Source organism: Vicugna pacos, chromosome X, assembly GCF_048564905.1.
Source record: "Vicugna pacos chromosome X, VicPac4, whole genome shotgun sequence".
Lineage (NCBI taxonomy): Eukaryota > Metazoa > Chordata > Mammalia > Artiodactyla > Camelidae > Vicugna > Vicugna pacos.
In genome coordinates, this window is record NC_133023.1 from 16,351,608 (window position 1) to 16,370,956 (window position 19,349).

Consider the following 19,349-nt stretch of genomic DNA (forward strand, 5'->3'; position numbering starts at 1 on the left):
AATGAGCAGAAAATGAAGTAGGGTGGGTTACAGGGCCACGTCATACTGGACTCATCAGTGTCCCTGAGCTTTGGTGTGACCACCACCCTCCCACCCCCGGGCCTCGGGCAGAAGTTTTGCATGAGAAAAGTGCTCTGCTGGTTTCTAGAGGAGCCAGAGCCTCCAGCTCCACTCCTACTGTCCTATGACCTCCAGCAAAACAAAAACAGGGAGGTGGTAATTGTGTTGTGAATTAGTATCTGTAGGATTGGATAATAAAGTCTATTTCATTTCAACAGCACTGCAATATTGGTTGCCCTGCCCCATGGAGAGAGCAGATTTTCATAATTAAATCATTAATATAATCAAAGAAATCAAAGACCCAGTTATTAATCAGTCTTTTCGGTGAAACCAGTCACCTTTGAATTCATCCTGGGGAATCTGCTGAAATGGGCGCTTGATAAAAACAAAAACATACTAACCAGTGGTCGGACTGGAGGACGAAATACATTGGTGCACTTTTCATCAAAACGTGCAGAGAAAAACCTTTTACTGTAACTTTTGTGGTTGCTAATGAGCTTAATTTGAACACTTCCCTGCCTTTTGTACAATTCTTAGCACCACAGAAAGGAAGTGCTTTTCCTTCTTCCTTAAAAAAAAGTTCCAGTCCAAACCATCAGCCTCTGTAGGTTGTCTTAATTGCTACTTTGCACTGCACTGGGCTGTGACTCTGATTTTTGGCACATGCTGTCATACACAAAGTTCCTAAAATAAAATGCTCCAGGATATCCCAGGAACTCTTAGAAGGCTTTAAAAAGGGACTCACACACTAAAAGAATATCTTTGATGAGGACAGTTCAGGCGAGCAGAATGATTATGGCAAAAGAATGATGTGATTCATTGATCTTGAAGTGGGTCCGGAGCATCCTTGCCACCTAACTTATCATGGTTTGGGGGATTTTGACGAGAATCCAGTTTTGATAAAGACAATTGTTTTTTCCTCCCCAAGTGACTATACATTTAAATCGCTAAAACATCTGTTCAGCAACCTAGTAAAACATGTACACTCGGAACGCCTGAGAGAAGAGGCTGCCAAACAATCGGTTGAGAGGGACTTTGCTGGGGGGAGAGCACCAAGATAAAGCAACCGCTGTTTGTTTTGTCTGGTCAGGGGGAAAGCCAAGGCAACCAATATTTCGGGTTTCTTTTCTTTCATTTGTGAAGAACTATTTGAGAAGGGGTGGCGAGAGGACATTTCCTGACGGGATCTTTTTTAACCTGTCTATTAGTAGAAGAGCACGAGAACCTTGGATGTCAACACCTAACAGGCTCTTGAGACCAGCCACCAAACCACAGAAAGCAACTTTCTTCTTGCCTGGCCTCTACATCTCTCTCGATGGAGGCAGAAACGGGGAGCAGCATGGAGAGTGGAAAGACGGCCAACAGAGGTACTCAAATCGCCCTGGTCGTGTTCGTTGGTGGCACTCTGGTGCTGGGCACGGTCCTCTTTCTGGGTAAGTGGGGGCGCTGGAGGCCAGGGAACTGGGTGAGTGCAGTGACGTTTCCTTGTGCTTTATTCTGGCAGACCTTGTCAGGATGCAGGTGGAGGGCTGTTTGCTTGTGCTAGTAGGTGGTGCATCCTTAGTTTCTCTTGAGTATGCAAATGAAAAGAAGCTGTTTCTTTAGGAGGGTAAATGAAGAAATACACCCAAGTACCAAATGCATAGTCCAGGATGTGAAGTGGGTATAAAGTGGCTTTAAGTGGCTGGAGGATCTGGTGGCACTGGGCAAACATGTTTTTTATGCATTACATTTAGCAAAATGACTATTTATGATTTCATAGTCAGATACTTTCATTTATTTAGTGAGGAAAGACTTTATATCGTGATCAAACCATGTTGGAATTTCTTTCCGTTTGATTTCTGTCAATGTTTGCCTGAGTCAATCATGAAATTTAACTCACAAAACACAAAGTCTTTAAAAATGCACCTTTAATGATATTCAATTCATTTCTAATCCAGTGAGTCTGGTGGAATAAAAATTTAACTCTGCCTTTCTATTAGATTTAAAAATTATTATGAAGGAAAACAGAGGTTTTCCTCCCAAGATTTGAAAGGTATTGTGATTCACTTATTTTAATGAAGTACCTAGGGAGTATATATGATGATAAAAGCATATTCTTATGAGAAGAATGAAGTGTCTTAGAAAGGGGAGAGGGACGCTCTAAAATTTTGGGCATTTTGAACCCTTGACTATTCTCCTTTATTTTTCTCATCCAGCCCATACTATTTCATTAGCTTGAACGTTATATAGGACCAAGCCCTGTACTTAGGAGATTCTCGGTGCAGTTTGAAATGCAGCAAGCCTGGAAACATACCTTGGCATATACAGGACGCAGGAGTCTATGTTTATCTTGGCAGGGAAAAACCAGTAATTAAACTTTCAAAGAGTTCGGGCTGTGTGGTTGAAAAACTCTACTAAAACGAGCAAACCATCTTTCCATGTTTTCTGTGGCTGAAGATTTAGGAAATTAGGTGGGTTTCTTGCTTTCTGGTACAGCTAAACCTCCTACTCCTGCAACTGGATTTGAGGCTCTCAAAAACTGTTGTGAGATTTCTTGGCACTTTGGGTTTAAGGGAGTGTCTTATCCTGAAATTCAAAACTGGAGGAAAAATACTATGGGCATGCCAACGGACTACGTACTATGTGAGAAGTGACTACAAAGTTAGACTACTTGTGTTCTGCAAATACTTCCAAACTTAAAAATCCAAATGATTATTGTTGATGTAAAAATATGTGCTCTTTTTAATGATGTTACTGCTGCTTGAAACTTTTTCAAAACTCACTGTTATGATTACATTCCGAGGCTGTAGGATACTAGGCAGAATATTCTTGAGGACAGCAAATCTTTGTTTGAGAGAAGATGATTCTTTGGGATCAGCTCTAAAGGTTTTAGAGCACAGTAAAATTCATCAAGTCAGGCAATACGGATAAGGAGGCCGCATAAAATTGAAAAAGTAACTTTCCAGTGTGCCCAGTAACTTGACTCTCACCTCACATCTTTAAGAGGAGCTCTAACAGTACTAGACAATAAGGATGTGGCCTCTCTCTGCCTTTGCGACTCAAAGTGTGGTCCACAGACCAGCAGCATCACCATCACTTGGGAGCCTGAGCTCCACCCAAGACCTACCAATTCAGAATCTGCATTGTCACAAGATCCACAGGTGATTCATTTGCAAATTAAAGTTTGAGAAGCACTGCTTCAGGGGACCCCGTCCATTTGGATGTATACATTCAGAGACATTTGCTTTAAAATAAACACACTCTCAAATTAAAAAATAAATGATATTTTTGGCAAATGTCTCTGCACTATTTCTGACTCCCTCCCTTCCCTCCACCCCTTTTCACTGTGCCCAGTCCCACAGGCTCTGCTGCCCACCTCCACTGTGCACCTAGCAAAGTCCTTGTCTGCAAGTCTCCTGAGACCTGCCAGGCAGTGCTCTTTATGACAATATTCTGGTTAAGGTCCTCTTCTCTTCCAAGAGCTTCCAGGTAAACTTCTGGTGTATTTTTCTGCCTATGCAAGTTCAGCCACATGATTGTAATTTCTAGCATTCCTTCCTACCACTTTTTTGTATTTCAGGCTCTGGAGTAATCTCTGTTTTTAAACTTCAGTGTTTTTACAGTAATTGGTGTATAACATTATATAAATTTCACATGTACAATTATTTTTGGCTTTCTGGGCCATATTGTCTCTGTTGTGGCTACTCGACTGTGTTATAGCACAAAAGCAACCGCAGACAATAGATACACAAATAGGCTTGGCTGTATTCTGGTACACTTGGATTTCTGGATATTGAAATGTAGATTTCAGATCATTTTCACATGTCTTGAAACATTCTTACGGTCATTCCCATGCTCTCCACCTATAGACGACCGCACTGCATTCGGAGGTCATTTCTGCTGGTTATAGAGCAATCCAAAATAAGAAACCAAACTGCTCTTTAAGTTTTTTTAAAGTTCCTAACCAGTCAATAGTGATATTTTCATTTTTATATTAAAAATGTTTTCTTTGTTGTCACTGTTTCATTGACTTAAACCTTCACATTATCTGGGCTTGTTGACCCTTCTTCATTTGCAGGATCTTAAGATAATTACTCCTGGATATAATGCTCTTCCTTGAGGGATTGGGTTTGTCTGTGTCTCAATAAATTTAGCTTAAACTTTCCTTTAACTCATCATCAGGTAAAGATATTTTAGTTCTGCTTCACTAGAGGTTTTGGGTCAATAATTATTTTCCATGAAATAAATCTTTAAAACTTTTAAAAATGAGATATAACTTATATATAACATTATTATATTGGTTTCAGATATACAACATAATGATTCGATATTTGTATATATTGTGAAAAGATCACCATAAGTCAAGTTAACATCCATCACCACACATACATATTTTTTTCTTGTGATAAGAACATTTAAGATCTACTGTCTTATCAACTTCCAAATATATAATACAGTATTATTAACCATAGTCACCATGCTGTACATTATATCCACATGACCTCTTTATTTTATAACTGGAAGTTTTGATCTTGAAAGGAATAAATTTAGATTAACCATTTCATTATCTTTTTTCTAAAATAGAATAAGGCTACTATCAAGAAGGTATTGTCCAGAATCTTAAAACTATTATTATTTACAGTAAAGTTTGTTTTCTCATTATGAAAAAACCCCCACATGCTCATTAAAGAACATTTGGTAAACATATAGAAGGAGACTGAAGGGAAAATTTACCCCATGGCTCCACGGCCAAGGCATATTGAAGTATTCCCTACTAATCTTTATGCTGCACGTATATTTTTTCACCTTCTTAATTTTTTTGCTTTCTAAAGAAATCAAAATGTAACTTTACGCTAAGATACTTCTTTTCTCAAAAACAGGCCTGAGATGTTCTATAGGCAGTTTTCTTGAATCTCTAATGTAACACAGGTAAAAAGGCTGTTTGGAGGATGGCAACAGAGAAAAGAACAAAGGAAAAGCAGGCTCCTCTTAGAATGTGGGTTAAGAAATAATACAAATTGCCACACTGGGAAGTGATGTACAGGTCTTCCATCTCCAGCAGAAATACAGGTACCACCATGCTTTCTGATCCTGTTTCTCTGCTGAGGATACCATGAAAGGCCTTGGCCCCCCCTTTACCCACCACCATCCATCTCCCCATGGCCACATCTCCAAATGATTCCTTATTTCTGCTCCCAGAGTACAGCAATAATGAATCTCCACAATTTCCTTGGCTACCAAAAATACTTTTGAAATCTAAACTCACATCTGCTAACACCCAGGTGCTACCTGAAGTTTACAAATAGGACACCCTTCTATACTTCTGCAGAAATCCATTTAGATGATATTACCAGCCAGATTGGGGGGAAATTGAGCCACCATCTCGCAGGGTTTTTGTTTGGTTTTGTTTTGGTGCAAGTAGTTGGAAGCTTGGTCCACAAAGCTGCATCTGTCTGGTAGCTAGACGGGGTTTGGTGGGAGGACGGTGTGTGGGATATGAGGCAGGTAGATGACAGAATTATATATAGTATATTTTTAGTCTCCCTCCCTTTTATGGGCCGCATCTGTATAGATGGTTTAAATAAGATGCAGAACTTTAAATGCCACACCTGCTTGCTTTCACCTTCAACTCTATATTTGGTCCAAATGACATAGTCTGTGTCAATTTTCCCATCACTAAAATGAGAATGTAGTTATAAACAAAAAGTGAAATTATGAGACTTAAGCCACAGATAATCAAAGATAGAAAAGATTAGGGATCATTTAGCCCAGTGGTTCTCAAACTTGAGTGCATCAGAATGACCTGGAGGGCTTGTTAAAACACTGATGGCTGGGCCCCACCAAACAGTTTCTGATTCAGCAGGTCTGCGTTAAGGCTCATTCCTAATTAGCTCCCAGGTGATGTTGCTGCTGCTGCTGCCCTGCCCCTGCCCCTGCCCCAGGGACGACCCCACTCTTAAGAAGCACTGGTCTAGTTGTGCCCACTTGTCGAGAGAACTAAGTTTGAAAACAACTGAGAGTCTCACCAAAGTTATTTAGCTAGTGACCAGAGTCTGGTTCTGTGATACTGAGCCAACTGGATTTTTGAATTCTGTTGTGAACACTGAGAAGGATGAACTGATATCAAATGTGTCGCATATGTGTCTGACTACAGTGGGTTACCTGCTGGTGGTCTGCTGCGAGCCAGTCATTTCTTTATTTTGGCCTGTTTTTTTTTCAGTGAGTCAAGGTTTCTTAAGTCTCCAAGCTAAACCGGAGTACTGCCTGAAGCCAGAATGCATTGAAGCTGGTAAGTCAGTTTTCCATCCTGTGTCAAGTTATAATTATAGTACCTTGGGGAATGGAAGAGAAAACAGGTGGTATTTTTAGTATTCTGTTTGCTTGAGGTTTACCAAGTATGAAATGCAATTCTGATGAAATTTTAAGTTTACTTGCAAGTCTTGGTGTGAAGTCGTGGAATGTAAGTTTTCTTTTTTTTCTTGCAATAAAACAGCTGTGCAGCATTCCAAGTCATTAGAAGGAAATCAGGAAGGGGCTTGGAAGGCTGAATGGCTTCTCTTGAGACCTGAAGACAGAGATCATCAACCTTCCTATCACTTTAGCTGGATATAGATTCCTATTTATCTTAAGCAGTATTTCTGTATCAGTGGGTCTGACTTGCTTGCATCTAAGCAGGGACCCTCTGTAAATCCACCCTTTCACTGTCACCTGGAATCCCTTTGGGTCTTTCATTACACATTACAAGTTAAATTTTTCCTGAAGTGATAGGCTGTGTATCAGTGGGTACCCCAAAGTGAAGATGAGTGGTTAAAGTTGCCTCAGTTTTACCACCTCTATTAGATACCCTCCATAAACCAGGGTTAGGGCGTAGAGTTGCAAGACCTGGATTCCAGCCCCAACCCCATTTTCAAAGTGGCCAGGGACTCTAGCGTGTTTTCCAAAGGGAAAGTGATAGGATAAGTTAAGCACACGGCCCTCTCACTTTCGTCTTGGCTTTAACAGAAGAGATTAATGAATTAATTCACCAAATATTTATTGCACTCCAGACACCGAGTTAAGTTTTAGAAATTCAGCAGTGAGACAGAATGGTCAGGTAAGGGAAGAAAGAGACAAACACACAAGGCAATTAATGCACAAGAAAAATATTAGCTGATAGTACATGTTAGACAGAAAATTATTAAAATAGAATAATGTGGGGGCAAGTGGTAGGATGGCTAGATTGAAAAGTCTAAAAAAATAATGATGTTGAAGTGGCCCTTGAATAATGACAGGGGAGTGCTGTGTGAAGATGGAGGAAAAGGCTTTCTAGGGTAGGGGGATGGGGGAAGAACCCGGTAGAGGAAAGAGCTTGGTGGACTTGAGTAGGAAGAGCATCTGGGTAAGGGGCAGAGTGCAGGTGATGAGAAACAGTGGGGAACCCAGGTGCCAGGGAGTTTGAGGCTTTCCTAAGTGTGTTCAGAAGACCCTGGAGGGTTTTCAGAGGCATTATCTTATTAGCATTTAAAAAGATCTCTATGGATAGCCAGACTCAGTGGAGTCTTTCTGGGTGGAAGACCGACCACAGGGAGCAAGAATGGAAGAAGGTCGCTCAGGCAGGTGGTCACTTCCGTAAGCTAGGTGAGAGGTGATAGTGGTTTGAATTCAAGAGATGGGAAGCGAGACTGGAGGGTTTAGTAGGAGATAGAAAGCTTCCTGAAGGGTTGGATGTGGGCTGTGAGAAAAGGTGACGCTTAGATTTAGAAGCTAAAAGCTGCCCAGGGTCATAGCTTGAATTAATGGCGGGCTGGGCTTCAAGTTCCCGTCTGGCTCCTCTCCAGCTGTGCCTTGGTGCTAGAGGCCATGCCAGGTGACTCTCTTTGACCCTGGTCCTGTCTTGCTTTTTCATAGTATTAGAGCTACTAGTCTAGTGACTAGACAGCCATTTCAGCTTTTTGATCTTGTCCGTGAAAAGGTGAGAAAGATGTGGGAATTCCCAGGCCCTTTGCTTTTCCCAGCTTGAGCAGCTAGCTGCCCTAGGGTTTTCTCCAGCGGAGCGAGGGTGATGTGGAGTCGGGTGTGGGACTATCAGAGGACAGGTCTTAGAGGTGATAGCACCTTGTGCTTTTGTTGTGGAATGCTTCTTGCAGATGTGTGAAACTGAAATTTTTGAGCTCAAATTTTCAATTTGCCTTGAGTCAACTTTTTTTACACAGAGCCATGCATTTCATGAGTTTTGTGTTTTTATTAGAATCATAATAACGCTGAGTAAAATTTAAAGAATGACACTGATAATGTTGCCTCCTGCCAGCTAGCTTTTTGCCTTGCTGTCCTGTTTTTAATTTTCACCTTGGTGAATGGCTTTCTAATATTGAAAAGGATACTTTTGCTGTTTCTGTAGCGAATGGCTCGCCAGGGCTAGTCGTCTTTGGTGCAGCGTGAGGCTCGCTGTGCGTGTGCGTGGGTGGTGCGTGCGTGGGCGTTGCGCTGCGTGCGTGCACGTGCGTGGGCGGTGCGCCGCGTGGGCGTTGCGCTGCGTGCGAGCGCGGTGCGTCGCGCCGTGTGCTTGGTGCGCGGCGGCTGTGTGCTTAGGCGCCGCGGTGCGTCTCTTCAGGATGAATTCCGGGAGAGGTATGTTCTGAATCTTTTCTGACCAGTTACCAGTCCTTTCTGAGCAGGTGCCAATCTTTTCTGAGGTGCCTCATGCCTTTAACTCTTTCTTCCTTGTCTCTTGTTTCCATCTATCCTAGTCCTTCTTTCAGAATAAAAGGTGGAGAAAGAAAACAAACAAACAAGGAAACAAGGGCATGCTAATGATAGTGGATAGGAGCAGACAGGCTGACTTGGGTTGGAAGCGTGAGCTGGCCTCTTACAAGCCACATATCCTAGGCTAAATCCATAAAGCATCCTAAGCCTCAGTTTGACCGTCTGTAAAGTGGAAGTAACCGTTTTTACTTGTCTTACTGGTTGTGAGAATAGAAAAAAATAGTGATGGTGGTAGTACTGGCAGTCAAGGTCCACAATGCCCAATCCTTCACCCTAAACCCAGAGAGCATTGTGACTCTTACTTGGCAAGATTGGACCCAACTTCAATTCTTGTGATGGCAAAACGGGGTCTTAACTCATGTTAGGCTGTTTTAGGCTTTGTTCATCCCACTTTATATATGCATTTATTTCCTATGTGGTTATTAATGTGCTTGCTTCAGGAGTGCAGCTCCAGACATTGCTGGAGGTATTGTATAATCTATAGTATATGCACTGTATTGCTTTTCTAGAATCTATGAGCTCTGAAACATTTGGCCTCAAGAGTTTCAGATTAAGCGTGGAATTATAATAGCAAATTTATATGTACGGTTGCCAGATTTAGCTACATGCATACATTCAGGATGCTCAGTTAAATTTCAATTGCAGATATACAGCAACAATTTTTTTCATAAACATGTCCCATGCAATATTTGGTAGTACTTATGCCATAAAAGTAGTCATTTATCTGAAATGCAAATTTCACTAGGCATTCTATATTTTATCTGGCAACCGTATTTATTTGGCAATGTACCTGACGCAGTTGGAAGCACTTTACACATATTTATTCATTTAATTTTCAAGAAGATCCTGTGTGGTGCTAATATTATCCACATTTTACAGATGAGGAAACTGAGAGGCCAAGTAACCTACCTAAGGTTACAGGGTTATTGTAGGGTGTTGTTGACATTCAAACCCAGGTGGTCTGGCTCCAGAATCTGTGATAAGTCTGTACTGCCGGGAGAGGGCTTAGCATAGTTCCTGGCACAGAGGAAACGCTCAATATTTCTAATTTTTATTGTTACCACCACCACCCTCTCCCTGAGCCCTGATTAAACTTAAGAAGTCAGGCTGGTATATGGGGCAATGCCTCCGCCTGTACTGCATAAACCTAGTTGGAGACTGCATAACAATTTACCTTACATACAATGACTTGAGGAAATACACAGTCTGGCTTTTCACAGACTTCCTTCATCGTCATATTTCTTTTATTAAAACAAGACTCTCTGGGGTTTTTTTTCTCCATGGAGCTGAATGGGGGTAAAGGAGTTTTGGGGTCTTGACAACTATGGTCCCTTGCAATTAGAATTCACAGTTCCCTTGCAGAAAGTGTAGCCTTGTGCCCAGCTGTGGATTGTGAGTGATGAATTTAGAGGCTGAAGCTAGAGTTTTTCCACTTAGTGGGCTCAGCTCCAAATTCACTGTGAGTGATGTATTCTCCCACTTTGTATCAGGGTTGAGGTCAGAGCTGATCTTGCAGCTTAGGTACCTGCAAGAACACTGAGAAGATGGAGAGGTTACATTGGAAGGTTGGGGGCAGGGGGAAGTTTGGGAAGGTGGCCAGAAAACAGTGTCCTTATGTGAATAAAAATGTGTGGGAGGGCGCCTCTGTGTGACTCTAAATATTGTGTGGGATCGCAGCATGTCTGATCCATGTCCCTGAGGTGTCACATAGCAGATTCATTCTGTGGTTGCAGAGCCAGAGTAACTACAAATACAAACTGAAATGAAGATTTTATGTATTCTAGCATGTTTGCTTATTAAATAGTAATGATAAAATTGTAGCAGTAAGTAAAAATCGGAGACAGTTGAATTAATTGTGAAAGATGGAAATATTAAGACAGTTTTAAATTTATCAAACTTAGATTCCAAACCAATTTTTGTTTTTTTGAGGTGAGGTGGGGAAGGATTGGGAATGGTGGGGATTTTGAAGTTCTGTAGAGATTAGGACGTCTGTACTATTCACTTCATCAAAGACAAAAAGCTGTTTGAAATTTTCATAGAAAGACTAGGCTAGAAAACTATGTAGCCTTACTCTTAAACCTGGAGGAATCACACATATAACCGAATTGTAATATGTGTATCTAAATTTATGCAGATTATACTTTTTTGGCAAATCATTCATATTTAGCTGAAAACTCATTGGGTTTTCATTACTTCAAACAAATGTATTCTGGCATTAGAGTATGAAAATTACCCAGGATGTCATCTTTCTAATGCCATTAAAATATTGGCTGCCTTTAAAAAAAAATCATTTGGTGCATATCTTTGTGCTTTATGAGGAATTTTGGGGTCTTATTTAGTAATGAAAGACTTTTTCTAAAGCTCATGGGTATATATTTAAGTATGCACAAACTTCCTACGAATTGACTGTCTTACATATGTAATCAGTTGTGGGCTTAAGAGGAAAGAATGGTAGATCAGTCTCTTGTGTTTTTCTGTTAGGTTACACAAATACTCAGTTCTGCCCCTAGACCTGGGCCCTTCATTTAGAATGTTCCACTTTGCCCTGCTCTGGCCATACCTCTCCCCGGTCGAGGAGTCTGTGAGGCCAGGGCAGCAGCCCTTTCCTTCTACAACGTGACATACCCTGCCGCATGGCCCCAAGCCTCCTTTCAGGGCCTGTTTGGGTCCCTTCCAGGGAGTCATTCCTCCATGAGCTGCACTGTATGTCAAGGGCCTCAAGAATTCAGACCTGGCTCTGGAGGTCTTTATGAAGGTATGTTGTAGATAGATCGGTTCAATACTTAGAAATGACATGTGGGCCTCTGTGTCAACCTTTGTTGTGGACCAACCACCCCAAACCTTAGAGACCTGAAACGAGAGTGATTTAATGTTTCTCTTGATGCCTTGAGTTTGGTGAGGGTTCTTCTGCTGAGATTGCCTGGGTTCTTACAGCTGCATTTAGCTGGATCATGACCTGGAATGTCCATGATTGTCTCAGTCATGTGTCTGGTAGTTGATGGTGGCTTGGTTCTTTATGTGGCCTCACCTCCTCCAGGAGGCTTCTTTAAAGGATGCCCTTGGGGCTCCATTCAAAGGGAGTTAACATGGAAAGTGAAAGGCTTCTTAAGGCCTGGCTTCGAAACTCATGAAAAGTTTCTCTGCCACACTCTCTTGGCCACATCAAGTCCCAAGGCCAGCCCAGATTCAAGGCAGGAGAAATAGATCCTTCTGCTTGGTGGGAAGAGGGGCAAAGTCACCTTGCAGAAGGACGAGAGGATGGAAGGAAATGTCACACGCATCCTTGCAAACAATCTAACATACACTCCATTTGTATTCCTGTCCCAGGCCCCACAGATGTTAGGAGCAGTCTTGCAGAAGCCAGAAACAATAATACCACCAAACTTTTATCTGCTCACTCTGAATATAATAATTGAATGTAGTCAGGTTGACTTAGGGAGTCATTTGAGGGGAAATGTAAAAGCCAAGACTTGGGAACTGGTTGATATGAAATTGTTGTTTAATTTGGACAAGGCCAGTACACAATATTCAGTGCTTGTCATTAATCCTATGATTTTCTTTTTAAATAGCTGCTTCCATCTTGAGTAAAGTAAATCTGTCTGTGGACCCTTGTGATAATTTCTTCCGGTTCGCTTGTGATGGCTGGATAAACAGTAATCCAATTCCTGAAGATATGCCAAGCTATGGGATTTATCCTTGGCTGAGACGTAATGTCGACCTCAAGTTGAAGGGTAAGCTTCTGGTGGGGTTTGGTGATGCTCTTTACAGAGAGCAATATTTGACACGAAAAACATAGTTTTGGGTTTGAAGCATGACTGCTCACTTTTTAACTATACTAAATTCATTTCTAAGATTTTTTAAAGTGGAAGATTGAAAGGAAAATTGTGGAATTCCAGTCTCCCAGATTTCAATGCAAGCCTAGTGTAGCTCGTTATGTTCAAGTTTGATAATAGTAAGTTCTGCTACTGAAGGATAAATAGCATTTGACTGAGGTTAGGAGCAAAGGGATAGTTAATGAAAGTCATGTTATATCAGTATACTTATTTGTCTGTTGTGTTCAGAACAAACTTCATCACTTGCTGATTGTGTACTGGATTTTCATAGTTCACAAAATGTACTTTACACTTCATTGTCTTTTGACATTACTTTTGAGAACTCTGGATGACCTTGTGTTTGTCATATTGTTCCTCTTAACTTCTAAGTTGGCTCTGGGGAGACTGTCCTTTCTCGTGTGGCCTCTCTAGCAACGACAAGCTCACACACACATACTCACATATGCATGCGTGCACACACACTTTTCAAAAGCTGGGAATGTCTTTTGCCAGAGGATCTTCTACTCACAATTGATCTATTTTTTTATGCTGAGCTGCTGTAGAAAACCACTTCGGGTTGGAAGTAGGGAGATTTCAAGGCCAGGTAAGGTATTGTTTTGAGAAGGCAAAAATAGTATTTTTTTTTGTCCTCTTTCTGGTAGCTGTGAATTGTGCCATGTAACTTGCATTCAGTAACACATCTGCAAAGAATTTTTGAGAATCATTATTTTTGTTTCTTCCCCATATCCTTTTCCCCAAGACTTTAAGTGTATGAAAGTTAAATATGTATCAATTTATATATGTATAACAACTGAAACCACTGGCAAAATACCTATTGTCAACTGTAAGGGAAAAATGTGCTTAAATTTCACAACTGGCTGTCAATCATATGGACTTAGATTTTCTAGTAGGAGGCTCAAACTTAGTCTTCATAAGTTATAAATGAGAATTCACAAGAATGTCAGGGTTTGTCCATAACCCCACAGGTGAGGTTTCTGTACTGCAAAACTGTAAATAGGACCTTAAGGAAAGAATTTACTAAGATTTATTTCCCTGTAGGACCATCTTGTGTTGGTCCTTTACCTACCATTCTTGCATATTTCCTTTTTCCCTTCTCTAGCTCTTTTCTTCCTAGACAGAGACATGGTGCATGCACACTCACACACACACACAGTCACACAAGCCGAAATACCGCTGAAGGATAAGAAAAAGTCAAGCTTTCCAGGTAGGTGATCCTTTTATATTAGTTATAGCCCAAAGATTTCTATCTTTATATATAACTGCATGAAGCAGTTATAGTAATTTAAAGAACTTTCTGAAAATGTCTTAATGTAAAAACTACAATCAGTATCGATGAACTTTGTTTGAGGAAGATTCTGTATATGGGCTAAAATTCATAAAAATAAGAGTAAATTATTCAGAGCAGCACAAGTTTTTTTTGGTTTTTTTTTTTTTTTGCTTGCTACTTTTAAAAGTGAAAAATTTTATGTCCAAGTGAAAATAAAAAACAAGAATAGCATGCAAAAAATAAGAAGAAAGTGGTACATAAATCCACCTCTAGAAATAACTGCTAATAAAGCAATTGGGTATATATCTTAACAGTTTTTTTTTTCTGTGTGTGCACATGTGCATAATCTCGTATGCAAGCCCCTATATTTTAAAAAATTAGCTGATTATGCATGCTACTCTGTCACCTACTCTAACAAACGATGCATTCCTCATAGACATTGGTTATGTCAGTAGATATCTTCTATTATAAATAACACTATAATAAATAGCCAAGTTTACACATCTTTATGGCCTTATCTAAATGTATCCTTAGGGTAAATTCCCAGAAATGAAATTGTTGTGTTGAAAGAGTATTCACTGTTTCATTTTTGTTGCATAAAGCGGAATTGCCCTTTAGAAAGTGATTTCTAGGTCTTTATATAGTTTCTTGCTGTTTTAAATGGTAACTTTTCTTTATCAAATTTTTTTGTTTGAGGGAGGGGTATGACGTAAGAGTCAGCAAGCTGTGGCCTGTGGGCCAAAATCCAGCCTGGTTTTGTAAATAAAGTTTTGTTGAAGACTGCCATATCCCTTTGTTTGTGCTTTATCGATGGCTGCTTCTGCACCACAATGGCAGAGAGAGTTGAGTATTTGCTACAGAGACCATATGGCCTGCAAAGCCTAAAATATTTACTGTCTGACCTTAATGGAAAAAGTTTGCCAACTCTTGATGCCTGTTACAAACCTTTGATATATCTATATTGGATCCTATTAGAACTATTTTATTAATTAATAGCTTTTTGGTGGCTTCTTTGGGATTTTTTTGATAGGTAATCGTAAAATTAGAAGTAGTTATAATTTTTGTCTCTCCCTTTCCTTTTACTGTATTGACTGGAGCCTCAGATCAATGTTGAATAATAGCAATGATAATGGGTATAATTTTCTTATTCCTAGTTTGGGTGGTAATGCTTCTAGTATTTCTCTCCAATGTATTTTTCCTTTGTTTCTAATATTTTTTTAATTGTGTTCTGTTATTCCTACTATGGAAAAAGGTGTTGCTCAAGAAAAATGTCTCTTCACTATTAAGGGGGTATCTTTACATGGAGTATCTTTCCTCATGCTGAATTAACCATATAATCTTGAAATAGATCCTACTTATGAATGGCTTATTATTTTAAGACATTGCTAAACTTGAATAAGCTAGTATCGTTTCTCACATTTGTGTCTATATTTATGGTTTGAATTGATCCATGGATTTTTGTATGCTAGGTTTGTCAACTCCTGTTATCAAGGTTGTATGGCCTTGTGAAACAAAATGGGAGGCTTCTCATATATTTCTATGCTCTGGGAAAGACACAACCCAAATAAACTCCAAGTTTATTCTGTGACAAGCACTGTGAAGGATGCATTCAAAAATCAACTATGGGGCTCTTGCTTCAAGTGCCAAGAAGGAGAGCAAATGGTAGAGTAGGATCTCTTTAAATTAGCGTCATCTTGTACCAGTTGTATGTGTTTGAAATATAAAATATGTATTAGTTCTTTAAACATTTAAATTTTGAGGTAATTCAGACTTAGAGAAAGTTGAAACAATAGCACAAGGAACTCCCATACGTCCTTTACCTAGATTCCCTGATTGTTATTGTTTTGCTTTATTTGCTTTATCATATTATTCTTTCATTTTCTCTGTCTATAAACGTATAGATATTGTCTCATTCTCTGTACCTGTACATTTATACAGATAGAAGTACTATATAAATGTACAGATGATATTATTGATAGAGATTTATAGATATATGTATTTTTCTGAACTCTTCAAGTATGTTGCGGATAATTAGATATTCTTAAAGTGTATAAATAGAGCTTTTCAAATATCAGATATACTGACAGTCTTATTTTTTTAAACACCAGATTTTTATTTATTTATTTATTTTGCATGCAAGTTGTTTATTTTGGGAAGTGATCCCGGGAAATAGAGGTGGGGGACTGGAAGGAGTGAAAGAGGGAAGGGAGGAAAAGCCAATCCAAGAATTAAATACTAGATCTTTAAACTCTATCTGTATCTCTTTATTCTGTGTATATCTGTGTATCTCTCAGTCTGTCTACTCACCCATCTAACCATCCAGGTAACATAAGCTCATTGTAGACCAACTATAAATAACTAACAAGAAGAAACATCAGATCCCAGTACCCCGTGATAACGTTTCAAATGGAAGTATACAGGAAAAATTATATATATAGATCTCAAAAAGGATCATATACTCTATTTTTATGAGCTGATCTTTTTCCTTGACATGTTAATGTCTTTTCAGGTCAATAAAATAGACCTATACCATCATTTGCCATGACTGCTTTATACAGATATATTATAATTTGTTTAATCAATTCCTGTGTTGCCATTTAGGTTGTTTCCAGATTTTTTTCTCATTGTAAGCCAGTCATAGCATGAGTTTTGAAGCCACAGAGCTAGATTTGAATCCTGTTCCCTTTCATTCCTCTTCTATGTCACTTTTGGTCAGTTATTTAGCTTACCAAGCTCAGCTTTCTTGTGTTTCAAATGGAGAGAAGAATACTCATTTCATAGGATTTGTGAGGATAATGGAGATGACCTACATAAAGTACACAGGCCAGGTTCTGCCATACAGCAGGCCCTCAATTAATGTTTGTCCTTTTGCTCCTCCATTTTGTCTCAAAGATAGCTCTAAGGCTCATGAAGTAGTGTCTCTCAAGTGCTTTAACTTTTTTTCTGGTCTTATCCTCCACAAATATCATGTGCTTTCAAAAATACTGAATCCTGTCTAGATATTTTTCCTCACCCTTCATAAAAAGAGAGAACATCCAAAAATAAAACCCAATACTACCAATCAAGAGAATACCATTTTCTTAGGGCTGATAGAGAATACACAGATACGGCTGTCCAATTTGTGGAAGAAAATGGATTTGACAGACCTGGCTGATGAAAAATTGCCCTCTATTGAAGTCAGTAATCTGGCTTCATGAATTTTTTCTTTAAATGGCATATAAGGCTCAGATTTCTACTTGGAAAATAAAATTATTTCTTGTTTGCTCCAAGACTGGTTTTTTGTTTTTTTTTTTTTAAAAAGGCTGAATTCAGTCATGTGTTTGAATGTATTAGAATTTGCTTCCTATAAAACCTCCCAAATTTGTCTTCATGTGACTATGAAGATGACACAGCATGCATTGCTTATGAACGAGCAGATGAAAATTTTGCAAATGAGCCCTTATGAAACATGAGGCAATGAGTGAGATAGAACACTTGTGTCAAACAGAAGACAGATGAGTCAGCGTAGGGCCAGCTCATCTCTATTATGGAATAGCGATCTTTGCCAATATTTTATAAAGAAATGCAGTACATTATTATGTTCAAGCATAGACAGCACCAGCAGAACAGTAAGATGAACTAGGATCTGTGCATTAATGAGCAGAGAAAGATGATTTTGATTCATAGATTGGTTATTTATTTGTGAATACCTGCTGGCTGAGATTCAGATGATTCTCATAATTAAATACCCGCCCCCCATAATCTTGTTTTTCCTATTAGTGATCTTAGCCCAATCATCTTTTGCAGATAATAAAAAGCTGAAGACTTCAGTTCATCTCCTGTGAAGTCATTTGATAATTAGAAAGTTCCTATTACTGGAAACATTGTGAATTGTGTCATTTTAGTCACTATAATGATGTACCAAATTGAGCCTTGACATCGTTAAGCTTTTTGAAACAAACGATTTCAGACTGGAAAAAACAAAACAGGGATGTGGTGGGGAAGTGCTAAGGAGCAGTCAGCCACTGTGGTGCACTTTTTATTGCTGATGAAAACTCGACTCCTGTCAGTCTCAGTGAGTCTGCTGTTTGGAGTGAGTGTGCCCACTCAGAGCAGATTCCTGTTTTTCTGACCATGCTGGTTCGTTGTCATGTGGCCATACAGGGAGCAACACATTGCTGGATTCTACATATGTCATCATTGGTCCTGCATGCACAGAGGGGTGCTGTGTAAAGATGTGGGCTTGTATCGAAGACTTGTAGGATATGAAATGAAATGATTTTACTTGAAAAGTCTGTTGTTGTTGTTGCTTCCATTTTTCTTAATTGCAGTGCCCCATTTCAGCATGAGTAGGGTGGCAGTGTGAGGAAGGGGAAAGAAGTTGTCAAATTTTTAAAAGTTTTGCAATTTCCTGTTGGGAGACATTCACTTCAAATACAGAAATGGGTGGGAGGTGTAGCTCAGTGGTAGAGTGCATGCCTGGCATGCAAGAGGTCTTGGGTTCAATCTCTGGTACTTTTATTAAAGATAAATAAACAAATAAACTTAATTACCCACCCCCCAAACCAAAAAAAATTTAAAAAGAAATGAATTTCTTCTGGAAGGCTCTGTGAAAAATGTGCATTTAGCTCTAGGGTATGACCTCTTTCTAAATAGATTAAGGAAGTAAAGAGGCCATGAGAATGGCCACTACGTGTAAAAGCTTGTGTTATGGTAGTTCCGACAGCATTTTAGATTTTCTTCTTGTGTGTACATTCCACCCCCCATGCATGTCCTTGTCTTACTTTTTGACTCTCTCCTGTTCCAAGCTTTTTATTTTAAGATCTAATCTTTTCCCTTGTGGCTTTAATGTAGCTTTTCTTTCATAGTGGTTTATATTACAAATAAGTTGGGTACGGTTGATAAGAACCAGACCTATTCAATTACATTCATTCTGAGTTGTATGTTCTTTAATATGAGGGAAATGTGCTCACTTCAAATAGATTGAACTACACAGCATTTTGATTGTATTCATTTATCTGTGAACACAGGACTCTTTACTGAGCTTTTACTTTTTTCCTGGCACCAGTTTCTTTTAGTCACAGGTAACAGAAACACCAACTTAAGAAAGAAAATTTGTTGGCTCATGTAACCAAAATGGCTAGTAATAGTGTGGCCTTCAGGTAAGAGTTGATCCAGCAGCTGAACTATGCCATTAAGGATTACATTCCTTTCTTTGTGTGTACATCCACTGTCTCATGCTTATTTCTAAGTCTGCTTGGTAATACGATTGTTGCCGGTAGCAACCAGAATTTGCATCCAGCAAGAGGCATTGTGTTGGGCACAGGAGGTTGCAGAAGTTAATGAGACCCCCAAGACTACCATGTGGAAATTAAAAATCTGCACATCACAAGCTATCTCAATAGGTATTGTAATCAAGACTCTAGAGCCACTGTTCAACATGGTAGCAACAAGCCACATGTGGCTTTTGAGCCTTTGAAATATGG

At 39.5% G+C, this 19,349-nt stretch overlaps 1 protein-coding gene across 1 annotated transcript in view; it reads left to right on the forward strand.

Annotated features, from left to right (window-relative positions):
* The first annotated feature begins 1,375 nt into the window (after positions 1 to 1,375).
* The window catches only part of PHEX (phosphate regulating endopeptidase X-linked), a 168,456-nt gene continuing 150,482 nt past the window's right edge, over positions 1,376 to 19,349 (forward strand). The window contains exons 1-3 of the mRNA XM_006213000.3: positions 1,376 to 1,493; positions 6,263 to 6,331; positions 12,354 to 12,515. Of these exons, the coding sequence (XP_006213062.1) occupies positions 1,376 to 1,493; positions 6,263 to 6,331; positions 12,354 to 12,515 (349 nt within the window). The remainder of the gene's footprint in view (positions 1,494 to 6,262; positions 6,332 to 12,353; positions 12,516 to 19,349) is intronic.